This window comes from Dermacentor andersoni, chromosome 4 (assembly GCF_023375885.2).
Source record: "Dermacentor andersoni chromosome 4, qqDerAnde1_hic_scaffold, whole genome shotgun sequence".
Lineage (NCBI taxonomy): Eukaryota > Metazoa > Arthropoda > Arachnida > Ixodida > Ixodidae > Dermacentor > Dermacentor andersoni.
In genome coordinates, this window is record NC_092817.1 from 50973794 (window position 1) to 50987071 (window position 13278).

General features: G+C 40.6%; 1 protein-coding gene across 3 annotated transcripts in view; it reads right to left on the reverse strand.

The window, feature by feature from the left end:
* Window positions 1-13278, reverse strand: part of LOC126537139 (uncharacterized) — a 57083-nt gene that overhangs the window by 25963 nt on the left and 17842 nt on the right. For all 3 annotated transcript variants that reach the window (XM_072287833.1, XM_072287832.1, XM_072287834.1), the window contains 6 exons: window positions 11641-11748; window positions 10864-11012; window positions 9707-9802; window positions 7914-8126; window positions 2775-2843; window positions 471-628 (listed from right to left, as the gene is read on the reverse strand). In XM_072287833.1, coding sequence (XP_072143934.1) covers window positions 518-628; window positions 2775-2843; window positions 7914-8126; window positions 9707-9802; window positions 10864-11012; window positions 11641-11748 — 746 coding nt within the window. In that variant the 3' untranslated portion in view covers window positions 471-517. The remainder of the gene's footprint in view (window positions 1-470; window positions 629-2774; window positions 2844-7913; window positions 8127-9706; window positions 9803-10863; window positions 11013-11640; window positions 11749-13278) is intronic.

Sequence of the window (13278 nt, forward strand, 5' to 3'; positions counted from 1 at the left end):
CCCAGGTTGTTTTTTTGGGTTTGGGCCATGGCGCCTATCCGGCATCGTGGCTGTTCTCCGTGGCATTTCACAGTGTGAGCCGCAGCAGTTCCAGCGCCAGGAATGTGACGTCATTACTTGGTCACGTGGGTTTTGGTACCATCAAATTATAACACCGAATGCTAGATTTTCTTCTTCATGGGGCATACAATACTTTCGCATTAATAAAACCAAGAAATACCTTCTAGTCCTCTGCTTTGTTCCCTAGTGTGGTGCTTGCAAATTGGCACAGAAGTGACACACAAATTTAAATGTACAATTGAATAGTTCAGTCTGCTTTCTGAAAATAAAAAGGACTTCTTATCAAAAGACATATCAGCCATCCCATAAAAACTTGTTCATCGACTTATTGACAGCCCTGTGCATGCACAGTGTTTAAAATGCCATGTCTACATCAACATACTCAAGTTACTACAAAATAAAAGACTTACCACTCTTTCTGCCCACAATCTTTCATGGACAGTGCTGAGACACAAGATCAGCCTGTGTTGGCTTGGATTTCCACAATTATGAGCTTCGAAGCAAATGCCATGAGCACGCCAAGAACGACAGTCATAATAGTGCCATAGCTCAATGAAAACCCGAATGTCTAGAAATGAAAGAGAGCGTAGTCTGTCACACTCTAATAAAGACCCTGGTAGAACAGGTAATATATACAAACCAGAATATAACGCATTTCCCAAACCCACAGCCCCTGCTTTCAAGGTCAGAAATATGAAAAGGAAATTGTTTCCCTAAAACTGCACCTTGAATGCATAGCGTTCGGTATCAGCTGGTACCGTCGCTAAAAGTATTATAGTTGCTGGAATAGCTAACAGGCATGGATGGCAGTGAGGACAACCACCTTTGCAAGTGCACCAATGAGGTAAGCAAAAAAATTAAATTAAATTATGGGGTTTCACGTGCCAAAACCTTTCTGATTATGAGGCACGCCGTAGTGGAGGACTCTGGAAATTTCGACCACCTGGGGTTCTTTAACGTGCACCTAAATCTAAGTACACGGGTGTTTTCGCATTTCGCCCCCATCGAAATGCGGCCGCCGTGGCCGGGAATGAGGTAAGCAAGAACCTGCAACAATTCATAAGCAGCATCGAGAGCGAAATCCATGAAAAATGAAGTGTAACTTCATTATTCGTGAACAGTGCACAAACATGTATGTTGAGCCGGGACCACATGTAAGCTTGCAGACACACACAAGCTTGCGCCTGCGTGCCTTGCATTTGCTGCACCTTAGAAGGAATGGCAGTTTCCACCTACAAGAGATGCCGCCCACTAGACTAACTGATGGACAATTTTACATACGTTGCCTTGTGCTTCATTATTGACAGTGCTTTAATATGCTTAAAGGGACACTAAAGTGAAAAATGATTTCTTCTGCATCAGTAAATTACCGTTCTACAACACCAAAAACACCACTCTTACAACGATAAGATGTTTGGTAAGCCAGAAAAAGCACAAGAACGAAATACGGGTGGCGACACCTGCTTAAGTTCCCGCACCTGGGGGCTGTGACGTCTTGCATTTTGATGGCATCCTCTAGGGCCTACTAATTATATATAGCAGTACAGATCGACTACATTGTGTTCTAAAGGAACCAAATATTAAACATGGCAAGTTTCGGGAACCTTTATTCAGCCAACGTGGCCCAAATGCGAAAACATATTTTGGAATCCCTGATGTCACAGTGACGTACTGGCGCTGGGGTTTTGGTGCAAAATTCAAATAGTGATACTTGGACCTTCATTTTCTCATCTAATAATCAAAATATTTTTTTGAAATGACTGCCTGCAGGGTTCTCAAACAATGCTTCATTAGTCTAAACTGATTTATTGCTTTGCTTTAGTGTCCCTTTAAACATTGATAAATGCAACTGTTTTATTTTTATAGCCATTAGACCAACGCAAAAAGCAATGAACAAGCAGATTCTCGCATGACCACACCACAGCTGCATAACCAGGCACACGGAAACGCAGGGTAGCTAGCTAGAGCCCGATATCTGTCTGGAACCGACATCCGTGCTTGCGTCACGCTTAGACGCGTAAAACCAATCCCGCACCATCTGTGCATGTGCAGGCGCACCGGCAAGCGTATGTGTGGTTTGGCCTTTAGTGCATAGCCAGTTTTTGTATTATTCTGCACACCATTCGTGACCAGGGTTTCAGCAGGTAGTCATATGCCTGACACCCTACCAAGGTTCCGAAAAAGATGGTCCGGGTCTTACACAAGTAAATACGGTACTCTCTTATAAAAACCCCATAACGATCCTTTGTAAAAAACAAAAAGAAAACCCCATAGCAACCACACTGCATGAAACAGAATATACAGGAATGCTTCCCCCCCCCCCTAACGAAATGAAAGGAAGAACAAAGAATATGTAAGCCTGGATGTACTCTTCCATGACAAGTAGTGCAGGCAGTGATAATATTTCACAACTTATGTTTTCGATATGACTGTGCAGCAAGTCTGGCTCGAGTGAAGATTTGTTCCGTACACATTAGACATGCACATAAGAGTAAGCAGACTTCAGCAATTTCTCCAACTCTGTAATAACTTATTGCAACAGAAGTTACTAAATTTGGCAGCGAACTGTAAAGCCTACCATGACAGCACAAAGCAATGACAGCCAATTTTACATCCCGCACTTCGCATCTTTTTCTTTTTCACTTCAACTGCGTGACATGCCTCCAATACTTACTGATACTACAATGCAGTAGTGTACAGACAAAATAACTCACGCTCAGTTGAATGGGTGCTTTTAAAAGAAAATTCATCATTGCGAGTCTTTCCTCAGTTGGACGAATGCACTGCAAGAGGAGACAAAGATATTGCATGAAGCATGCAATGGTAAAGGCACAGCATGAACTATTTTACCTAAGCCCAACACTAAGCAATATGCCTCAACATTACTCGTACACACTGGTCATTGCGACTTCTTTCCACTTTTCATAACATTCCACACTCAATACAGAGAGTCAGCGGTTAAGAACTACAGCAGACTTCGCTTAAACAGAACAAAAGGGCAGAAAAAAGGAGTTCTGTTTATCCAAAGCTCTGTTTGGGCAAAGGATACAAAAATCAATAATAATTATTTTACTTGAAAGACAATGAACTTTCTAATTTTACTGCAGGTGGAAGAAAACAGACATCATTTCACTATGCTTATAATATCACAACTTCTTTTGCACTATTTACAAGCTAAGTGTTCACGAGCAAAAGCTTTAAGTACTCTGTGCAGCGCTTGTGTTCAAAAGAGCCCTTGGAGACTCTGAACTTGCATCGTTTGCAGTCTGATGTGAAACAGTAATATGCACTGGAACAGTAATACCTAATATGTCATCACCACTCGAATAATTCACCACGAACTTATGTGATAATAGTACCCCAATGGTCTTGTCAGAGCAGGCAACAAAGGCATCATCTAAAGTGAACAAAGCAGTAGTGGGAACCCGAATGTAGTTTAATTTTCTTCCTCCTCAGGGATCCCTTCTCGCCTAGTGAAGCCATCATGGTGGAAACACTGCTGCAGCTTTGTCAATGTAATTTGCCTTAACTTGCCTGCAACTGTGTGATGGATTCGATTTCCTTAACTATTCACTACCACCCTAACTATTCACTACTACCTGAACTATTCATTACCATTTGATATGGTTTTCAGACTTTTCTTGTTTCACTGACGGTGAAATGCACTATAAGGTAGGTAGCAGTTTTAGTCCAGTTTAGTTTAGCCAGAGTTAACAACAAAAAGCATATCATTTAAACAAAGTTTATAAACTCTGTGCCCATGGGTGGCCAACCAATGTTAGCACCCTCGTTTCATTTATCTGGAATTTCCATTTAAATGAGTTTTGCTTACTTGGAGTCCACTGTAGGCAGCATTTTAAATACATGGTCACTGCAAATGATTGTTAGATCTGTGCAGATGTCACAATACCCGATTATTAAATGAAAGTGCAGGCCATCCATGTTAAGGGACGCCTGAAGGCAAATTTTATGTCAAGCTAAGATAATAAACGACTGCTCCAAATTATGCAAATTCTCAGTTTCACCTTGCATGGAGCTTTTGCAAATAAAATAACAAATGTAGGACAGCAGTGACACCCCTATTGAGAACATATAAATCTGATCACATGTTATGTCCCATTCACAATTCGTAAATGGTAGTCAAATACTAATAATAAAAGTATACCTACATTGCGAATCAACCTAAAGTAGGGTCTTGCTAAGTTCACTGGACCTTTCTCTGGAACACTGACACAAGCCATCCACACATTGCTGTGTAAATGCTCTTTGCAGTAGTGCAGCATCCTCTCTATTTCACCCTGTGTCTGGCAAGCACATGATCACAGCGCTGTACTAACACGTGGTCATACATACTTTTGGAAAATGGCACCAAAGAACATGAGGGACAAGAAAAAAGATCAGGACACTTAATGCATCTCGTGATTGTTCCCGTCTCCTTTCTTGTCCCTTGTGTTCCTTGGCACAATTTGCTGTTACAATGATCCAACTACCATATTTGCACGATTCTACTGAGCCCCCGATTGTAATGTGCACTTATATTACCGCCAAAATACCCCAAAAAATAACTTGGTGCCGATTCTACCACACATATCAAGTAACAAAACCTGAGTTGATGCGTGCCATGCTGAAACTATGTTATGGAACGTACAAAGGCACGCAGATGCGCACACAGCTGAATCTTAGCAGCTAGTCGATATCGCAGTGTGATGACACCTCCTTTTTGCTGTCTACCGACCACAGAGAGTAAGTAATCTTCAGTTCTAACTAATAATGCATTAGAAAAGCCACACTTACAGGAAACTGGAAAATGGCAACCGCAAACCAGCGCAAACCATAAAAAAAAACATCCATTCAATGGCAGTGTGGCTTGCTACCTTACATTGAGCTCTTCTTTCTTTAAGAAGAATCAATTTAGTTTTTGATTTTGAGTAAAATTAGTTAAGATTGTAATGCGTATGTAAATTCCAATGCAATTTTTATTCAAGAGAGGTGTGCGTTAAAATTGTGCAAATACGGTAGCTCAACAATACGCTTGGAACATATTTTCGCCATGGGTGTGCGAGAATGCGAAAATTTCGAATATTATATCTTTGGTATTGCTATTCAAATAGAAAATAAGCTATTCAAGAATTTTGGTTATTCGGTTGGATACAAATATTAGAAAAAAACAGAATATATTGCTGGCTGTGCGGGACCAAACACGGTTCTTAGAATTTTTTTCTATGTAATCTAAGATTATATGTCTGATGTTTTGATGAATTTTGTGATAATTTCATCCTGGTGGCAAAAATTCACCTGTAAAGCGCGCTCAGCCACTAAACTCCTAAGTATTGCGGAAAAGCCAGCCTCCCAGTGGCAAGTAGCAGGGATTTGCGGAGAGCGAAGGTGCACTTAATGCGCAACAAAAAGGGGTTGGGAGCGATTACGCAATAGAATCAATTGAAATAGGAACGCTCTTTCATGAAGTACAGGTCCAATGGGCCGATCCTCCGCCGCAATGCCCGTCCCCGTGGCCTCACTGTGCATATATGCCAGCTCCCCACCGCATGCCCATGTTGCACCTCTGTGCAGCATACGGCACGCCTGTTACAATATTTCAAAATAGAGCGATAGCGGATTAGTTACGGCAATACGCGCCCAAGTGGAACTTGTAGTACAGATCTCATAGGCGATGGACATTGCCACGAAGCCTGCGCGCATCGTGGTATGTAAAAGGCGCTATTCTATTGAGTACGGATGCATTACACATGCTTACTTGGAGTTATATTCAAAACATTTTTTTTTTTCGTGCGATTGGGGGCGCGCTCTCCCTTCTTCCGGTGGCATAATGCAAACTACCTCACATTATATTGGCATGTGTGCTATATTCTTACAAATGCAATGCCTCTACAACAATGAGTCTGTCAGATGTCTCACACTGAAGGAAAAACACAGAAGGGCCTTGCTGCACAAGGTGTGATGCAGACGATCTGCTTACATGTGGCATAAAATACAGCTCGATTCCGTTAATTCAACCTTGACGGGACGGACGAAATCGATCTACTTATCCGGCTGGTCGAGTTACAGGAAAAACACATGAACACAGTGCTGATTCATTTGGGAGTATTTTCCCGATTATAACACGCCTCCGTTTCAAACACATGGCCAATTTCCAAGTGTCCAAAGCAAAAACTAACGTACAAATGTCATTAACCCTACTAAACAAGGTAGAAATCTAACGTGCACCCAATTTTGTAGCAAGAAAAATGAGCAAGCATCTAAATATGTGTTGTACAAAGATCAGCTTCGCCGCAACACTTTAGTGTTATGCGGTAAAGCATACAAACGTCTCGCAGTGTTTTGTTATTGTGTCCGATTGCACCGCGCAGGAAATTTACGGCAGCTGTTCTTCAGAAAATAAGAAAGTACGCGTTAAAATCACGTAAATACTGTCATCAGACACTGTGAGCTACCACTTTTGCTTGAAAATCTTCCTAGGGCAGACTGAAAATGTGTTTTTGTCAGGAGCTGATGTGTGTTCAACTGTTCAAGTTCTAATTATCTGGCGAAGGCCAATTTTAGGATGAAATAATTAAAGTTTGGGCCCATATACATGCATGGGCGCCCTGCTGGGACCTTTGGCAAGGATTGAACTAACCGAAAAACAAAATTAACCGGAGTCAAATTAACAAAAGTCTACAGAATAGGAAAAAGAAAGGAATCTTCATGCAGTTACTTTCTAAGCAATGGTCATAGCAAACAGCACAGCACCACTTCATTCAGGTTGGATGTGAGTGCAGCTTTTGCGCTGCTCATTGCTCACAACTGGCACAGGGTCAAATTCCTCCAAGTTTATGGGCATTTGATGTTGTATAGTAAGGCACTGGCTGGCGAAAACAAACATCTAGTGGGATCACTCAATTTTTCAAGTTAACATGAGCGAAACACACAATCATTTAGTATAATGGCTTGCTAGTGTGCTTTTTTACTGTTGACAATGTAATTTCGATGTTCCAACATGTTGGAACATCGGATATCGCCAAGCTTGCTAATAAATGCATGTGCATATCGTTATTCAGTATTCGATTTGATATATAAAACTATTGCAGTCATATTCAATTCATTTTCAACTATCTTTATATTCATACACCCCTAATTCTTGCCTGTTCTTGTCAAGCAATCTATCAACATGGATCAGAACTTTTTCAACCACTATGCCATCTCTTGGTGAAGAAAAAAATGTTGAGAGATATTCAGGACCAAGGTACAACAATCAGCTAGACCTAACATTTATTTGCATTTACTGTCCATTTAAAAAGCAGAATGTTTCAGCAAAAAATTCCACGAAGTAGCAATGCCGATGCACATTTCAACTTTGGCATAAGAATGCAGATATAGTGTAATGGATACAATAAATTGTCAGATTTACTGCAACATACATCTAAGATGTTTCTCACTTACACCAGCATGTAATGATTCTAATGAATATGTGATTATGAATATCGGATATAACAAAGGCATTTTCATGTCAGATGCAATTTTGTTCCAATGAGGTTTAACTATATTGCTCTTTGTTTTTCCAAAATTTAAACTGCCCAAGTCGCCTTTTTTATCTAAATCTTTTCCTCAATATTACGTCATATTTTGAGGCAACAAGGAAGGAACCAGATCAGGTCATGCAAGAGTGCCATTCTGGCTTGCACATCTTAGATCGGAATGCCACAGGACACCCCTATCCTTTCACTTCTTTCACATATTTAGAGTAGGTCACACAACTATGTGTGCCACACACTCTTTTCTGTGGGTAGTTCATGCCAGTACCACAACAAGGAATGACTTGGCAATCCTTCCAACATCCTGTTATCTGTCGTCACCTTGATCATGCGTGAACCTTCCAAGTTGACCTCGGCAATGGAGGAAGTGATGACAAGTAGCAGGGTCAGCGGACAGACAAACTGCACCACCTCCCAGACGGTAGGCGAGTGGTTGAGCCAGGTGACCAACTGGGACGAGCACCAAAACACCACCAGGGCTATGAGGCTGCCCACCCAGCGCTGCAGGGCTTGCCCAGTCAGGCGCAGCCGGCACTAAAAACGGACCAAATGGGAGCAATGAACCAACACTACACGAGACAGAGATCTTATGTGACACGAAAAGTTACCAGAGTGAGTTCTGGTGTCGTTGCAAGTCAGGCACTAGTAGTAAGACGGAACGCACAGAATACAAATATAGGTTGAAATAGGAAGTACCACAGTGGCTGCTTGCTCAATTGCCAAAGACGAGGTTGTGCGTTTTATTCCCAGCTGCAGAGGCCACACTTCAATGGGGGCTGAATGCAAAAAACACTTTTAGACCCACAGGGCGTCCCACCAGTTTCTGGCCTTGCAAGAAAAAAAGACCAGTACATAGATCATGCTCTGACGATCGTGTCTGTCAAGTATCAAACCACTGTTGCACAGCCACAAAAACTGCTGAAATATCATACCAAAGCCAGTTCACCCTTTCTCTCGAGGAAGCCCTGCCTCCTGCCAAAGAATCAAGGTCACATGTATAAATGGCTCTACATAAGACACACTGCCCACAATGTAAGTAATTATGACACACAACTTAAAGCCATCCAATAAAGAATGCCCAATAAAGCCCCTGGAAATGCGCTGCTCAGCAAAAAGAAGAAAAAATGAAGGAGACGGTGCTCGGTGCTTCTGTAAACTGCAGTAAATTATTGCAGTAAAATGGTCTGTAAGCAGCACTTCATGACTTCTTGTGTGTAACGAAAATTTCCAGTTGGAATGGGCAAGGTTCCCCTTAAAACAGAGAGAAAAATAAACTGAACTAGTAACGGATGCTTCTGCAGTGCCAGAAAAGATGGACAAACGAAACACAGGTGGTGGTGCCAAACTGAGGTTCCCACACCAGCTTGCCATGACGTCATGGATTTTGACCGCCTCTGCTCGGGCGCAGTTAACTTTTTATCAGTAGAGATTAGCTACATATTATAATAGAGGGGCCAAAAGCTGATCTTATCAAGGTACTATAATTTCTTCTGCACCGCAACAGCCTAAATATGAGAAAATACTTTGAGATAAGTGAAATTAAGCTGACGTACCGGTGTGGGTTTTAGCACAAAATTCAAGAAATGGAAGTTTAGCCTTAATTTTTTTCTCTCCAATAATCAAACACTTACTGCAAGATTAATGAAAAATGAGTTTCAAAAGAATACTTTATCGGTCTAGACTAATTTAGCGTTCCTTAAAACCTTGTTACACGGGCACTCTGACCAACAATTAAGCTGAACCTCAGTTACAGCCTACTGCAGTCATGCACAGTTACGAAGAAAAGCTAACAGTGTCTAGATATTGAATTGCCATGGTTAAGGCAATACCTGCAATTTTATTTTTCATGTAGAGTTGCATAACTGCAGTACGCCACAAGTGAAATTCAGTTTAACCATGTTCAAGATTCCCACATAAGCAGAGCATTACGTAATCACTAAATAAACCTGTAACCTATGTGCAAAGCTGCAACATACTCAAAAGCAAAATATTATGGTAGACTAACAAAACAGAGAGACTGGGAAAATAACGGTAGTGAACGTCGGTTAAGCATCTCTGTACAACTACAACGAAAAATTGTTTTTTGGCCCTGCTGTCAGGAGCAAAGGACTTACCGACACCTTCCAGTACACGTGAAGTATTTCAGCTATTGACAAGCTTCGAGGTGCCCGAGAGGTGGCCACACTCAGGTCTGCTGATCTTGTGATATCCTGGATTGAAATCAATCATTTTTGTAACTGTTGTTGAAGTGGGACAACGGTCCGATAAATTTTGAGCATCAAGAGAAATATGAAAAGAAGCACTACTTTTAACTCTGCATTTATCAAAAGCGACTAAAGTGACTGGTGTGTTCAGCACAATATAATGTCACTACAGTGGCAATTTCTTCACAGAAAACCTACAAAGAGAGAAGGACTGCAGCAACATGTATCTACATTTCTTTGCTATGCAATAGTATGTAACGCAGGAAAAGACTGACCCCAATTCTTAGGTAACTGGCACAAACACCCCCAGAACATTTAGTTATCAATAAGGGTTACAACAAACTTGAGCTTCCAAATCAAAGGAAAGGTAAGGGCGACCATGTGTGAGTTACTTATTGCCCTCTATCCAAGAACTGGGTAAGCTACGAGCATTTAAATTTCTTTTATACAAGTATAGTTCAACCTACTTATAATGATAGGCAATGTTTATATGTAGAACTATATAGATGTAACTCAAGAACTGTTCCAAACAGTTCTTGAGTTCTTGAACTTTTACAGTTCAACTAATTCGTAGCATATGAATACTGCTAAAGTCATAAGCTTTGTGGTTTCTAATTTTCTAATTTTGTGGTTTCTTTTTAAATGACAAGCACCCTTTCAGCTACAAATCAACAAATATAAATGTTACTGTCAGTCTCATTATTTTTCCATTCGACTAACTAATGTTCATCAATGGCTATATTGCTTCTGTAATTTATAGGAAGATGTGTATTACCTTGCCCTAACCATCTCTAGCACAGAATAATTACTAAAACCAGATCCGTTCTTCACTGTTCTTTACAATGTACATACACATAAGCCATGCAAGTTATACAGAGATTAGCTCATGCTGGGTCACGTTCACACTTAAATAGTTTTCGACGCCGAAAAGCGTGAAATCACAGAGAAGCTAATAGGATGAGCATTTATGCTCTTTTCTCCATGCAACATGTTTTTCTTAATCCTGAACCTGTGAGGACGCCGAAAGCACAGGTTAAAGAAAGAAGGTCAACCGCTAACATACTCACAGCATCGTAGTTTCCACTGAGAACTGAAATGCATGGGCCATCCTCGCAACTTCTCAGCTGGACATGCCTGCGTGATGATCCCTGACTGTAGCAGTCATCCGGAACGTAGGAGCCACTCGCAGACATCTTGTTCTCAATCCAAACACTTTCTGTTAAGTAAAGAGACAAACTTCAAGTAGATGCACACGTATGAACTGTCGTGTTGCAAAGAGGACAAAGAAGGTGATATGCATCACTGAAAAAAAAAAGAATTAAAAAATATAACTTGTGAATCTCACTGACTCCCTGCTAAACCTTTTGTTTTTACCATTCGTTTCCCTTTTTCTACTTCTTTTTAATTCAGGTAATAAAAACTGACATACAGCTGACTGCTCGGTCTTATGTTGTTGTTTTTTTTCAACTTGTTTTCATCTGTCTTTAGCTGGTAAAGTATTTTCCCTATCCTACCGAACTGTCAGCCATATGAATATGCTGCAATGTCTCCACGAAGCAACGACAAGTGGATGCTGACAAATATGGCAGACAATAACATAGCTCTCCTATGCAGCGAATAATCATCTCTAGTATATGTCCTACAGCTGAGGCGGGAGAACCATCCAAAGAGCTCATAAGCCTCAGTCTCTATTCTTTACAGCTAACAATTTCTCAATCGGCCGAAAGACCTATCTTTTTCAAATAGCTTATTCATCACCATCATTCCTGTAACCTGTCACCGCATCATGCTTGTGGTAACATGTTTATGCCAGCACAATAGTTCGAGACAATGTAAGCACTGACCTTCACAAATGTCTTCAGCTGTCATTGGAGAACTATAATATTGCTTGGCATTACACATTTCATAGTTCACTGCATCAGCCTCGAGCTCCGTGATGAACCTTCGTATACCTGAAAGTGAATGTCAATGCTTAAAAAAAAAAAGAAGGAAATGTAACAGCTCACGCACATATACAGCCGCCAATTCTAAATGTTCAGTTTCCCAATGTTTGCATTAGGAAGCTTTGTAATCAGCTAAAGAGGTGCAACATCACAGCAGAGTTGTGAATAATAAAAATGTATAACACAGGGCTGGTGAAAATGACCTCCCTCAATGCACCCAAGAATTTGGGCCTTTTTTCTAGTAATCTATTACTAAGAGAAAAAGAAAAGATTTTTTAAAGTGCCATGAAGACCACTTTTCTTTAGCAAGACTTTTAGTATAGAGTAGCACTTCTTCACTTGCCATTGTTGCTTAGTGGAAATGGTGTTGGGCTGCTAAGCACGAGATCATGGGATAAAATCCCAGCCACGGTGGCTTCATTTCAATGGGGGGAGGGGGGGGGGGGATGTGAAACGCCCATGTACTTAGATTTAGGTGCACATTAAAGAACCCCAGGTGAACCCTCATAATCAGATTGTGGTTTTGGCACATAGAACTCCACACCCTAATTTTTTTTTAGCACTCAACTTTTATAAATCAGTTATAAAAGGTTGCCCCGAGGAAATGCTTTCCATCTAAAATGTTATTTTGTTTACTTGTTTCTAATGAATTTCTGCTCACTTTCATCGCCCTTAGTTTTGGTGGGAATAAGCACAAATTCAATTTCACTTTGACCCACAAAGCTAACTAGAATTCACACATCACTGAAGGCGGTCACTGTATTGTTTTATATCTCTATTACATGTGGCCACATAAAAAATGGACAATGAAATGTTCGGGAAAGTCATTCTGCTTATTACACATTTCATTAACTAGGATGCAGCATCAAAGAATATGCAGAACAATGTTTTCAAGCATACGCAACAGACATTATACTGGAGAGTAGGTACGGCAATTATATGCATAACTTAGAATCAGGGCAAGAAGTCGCATACAACTCAGCTATAGAAGAGAATGGAAAGCTGAGATACTTGGAACTTATCACGGCTTAGAAACTTGAGCATAAAGAAATGATGTGGGCAAGATTAAATAAGGTGTCCTATTTATTTTTTATTGTAAAGTAGTTAAATATAAAGCCCACATGTGCACTATATATGCCCAACTGCAGAAAGAATGAAAACAAACAAACATCTAGTGAGGTGCCTGTGCAGATATTCAATATCTTTTTGGGATAGGGCGAGGGATGGTTGGATTATGCAGCATTTACTAGTGGATATAAGGAAAGCTTCAATAACTTCACTCGTGTACTGTTTCGTGCATCCTGCAATTGTCTTTAGCCTCACTCATACCATTTCTTCATGCTGTAACTTTCAAGCCCTGAATGCAGTAATTATTTCCGTGCACAAAACCCAATCAATCATTCTATCAACAAATCAGGCAAATATCACTACTGAGATTTTAAGGGAGGACAGACACAAAATTTGTGCCTTCTTTTTATGTCTTTATTGGACAGCTGTTGAGCCTGTAATTATGCTATGGAGCCTGAGCAACAAATATTA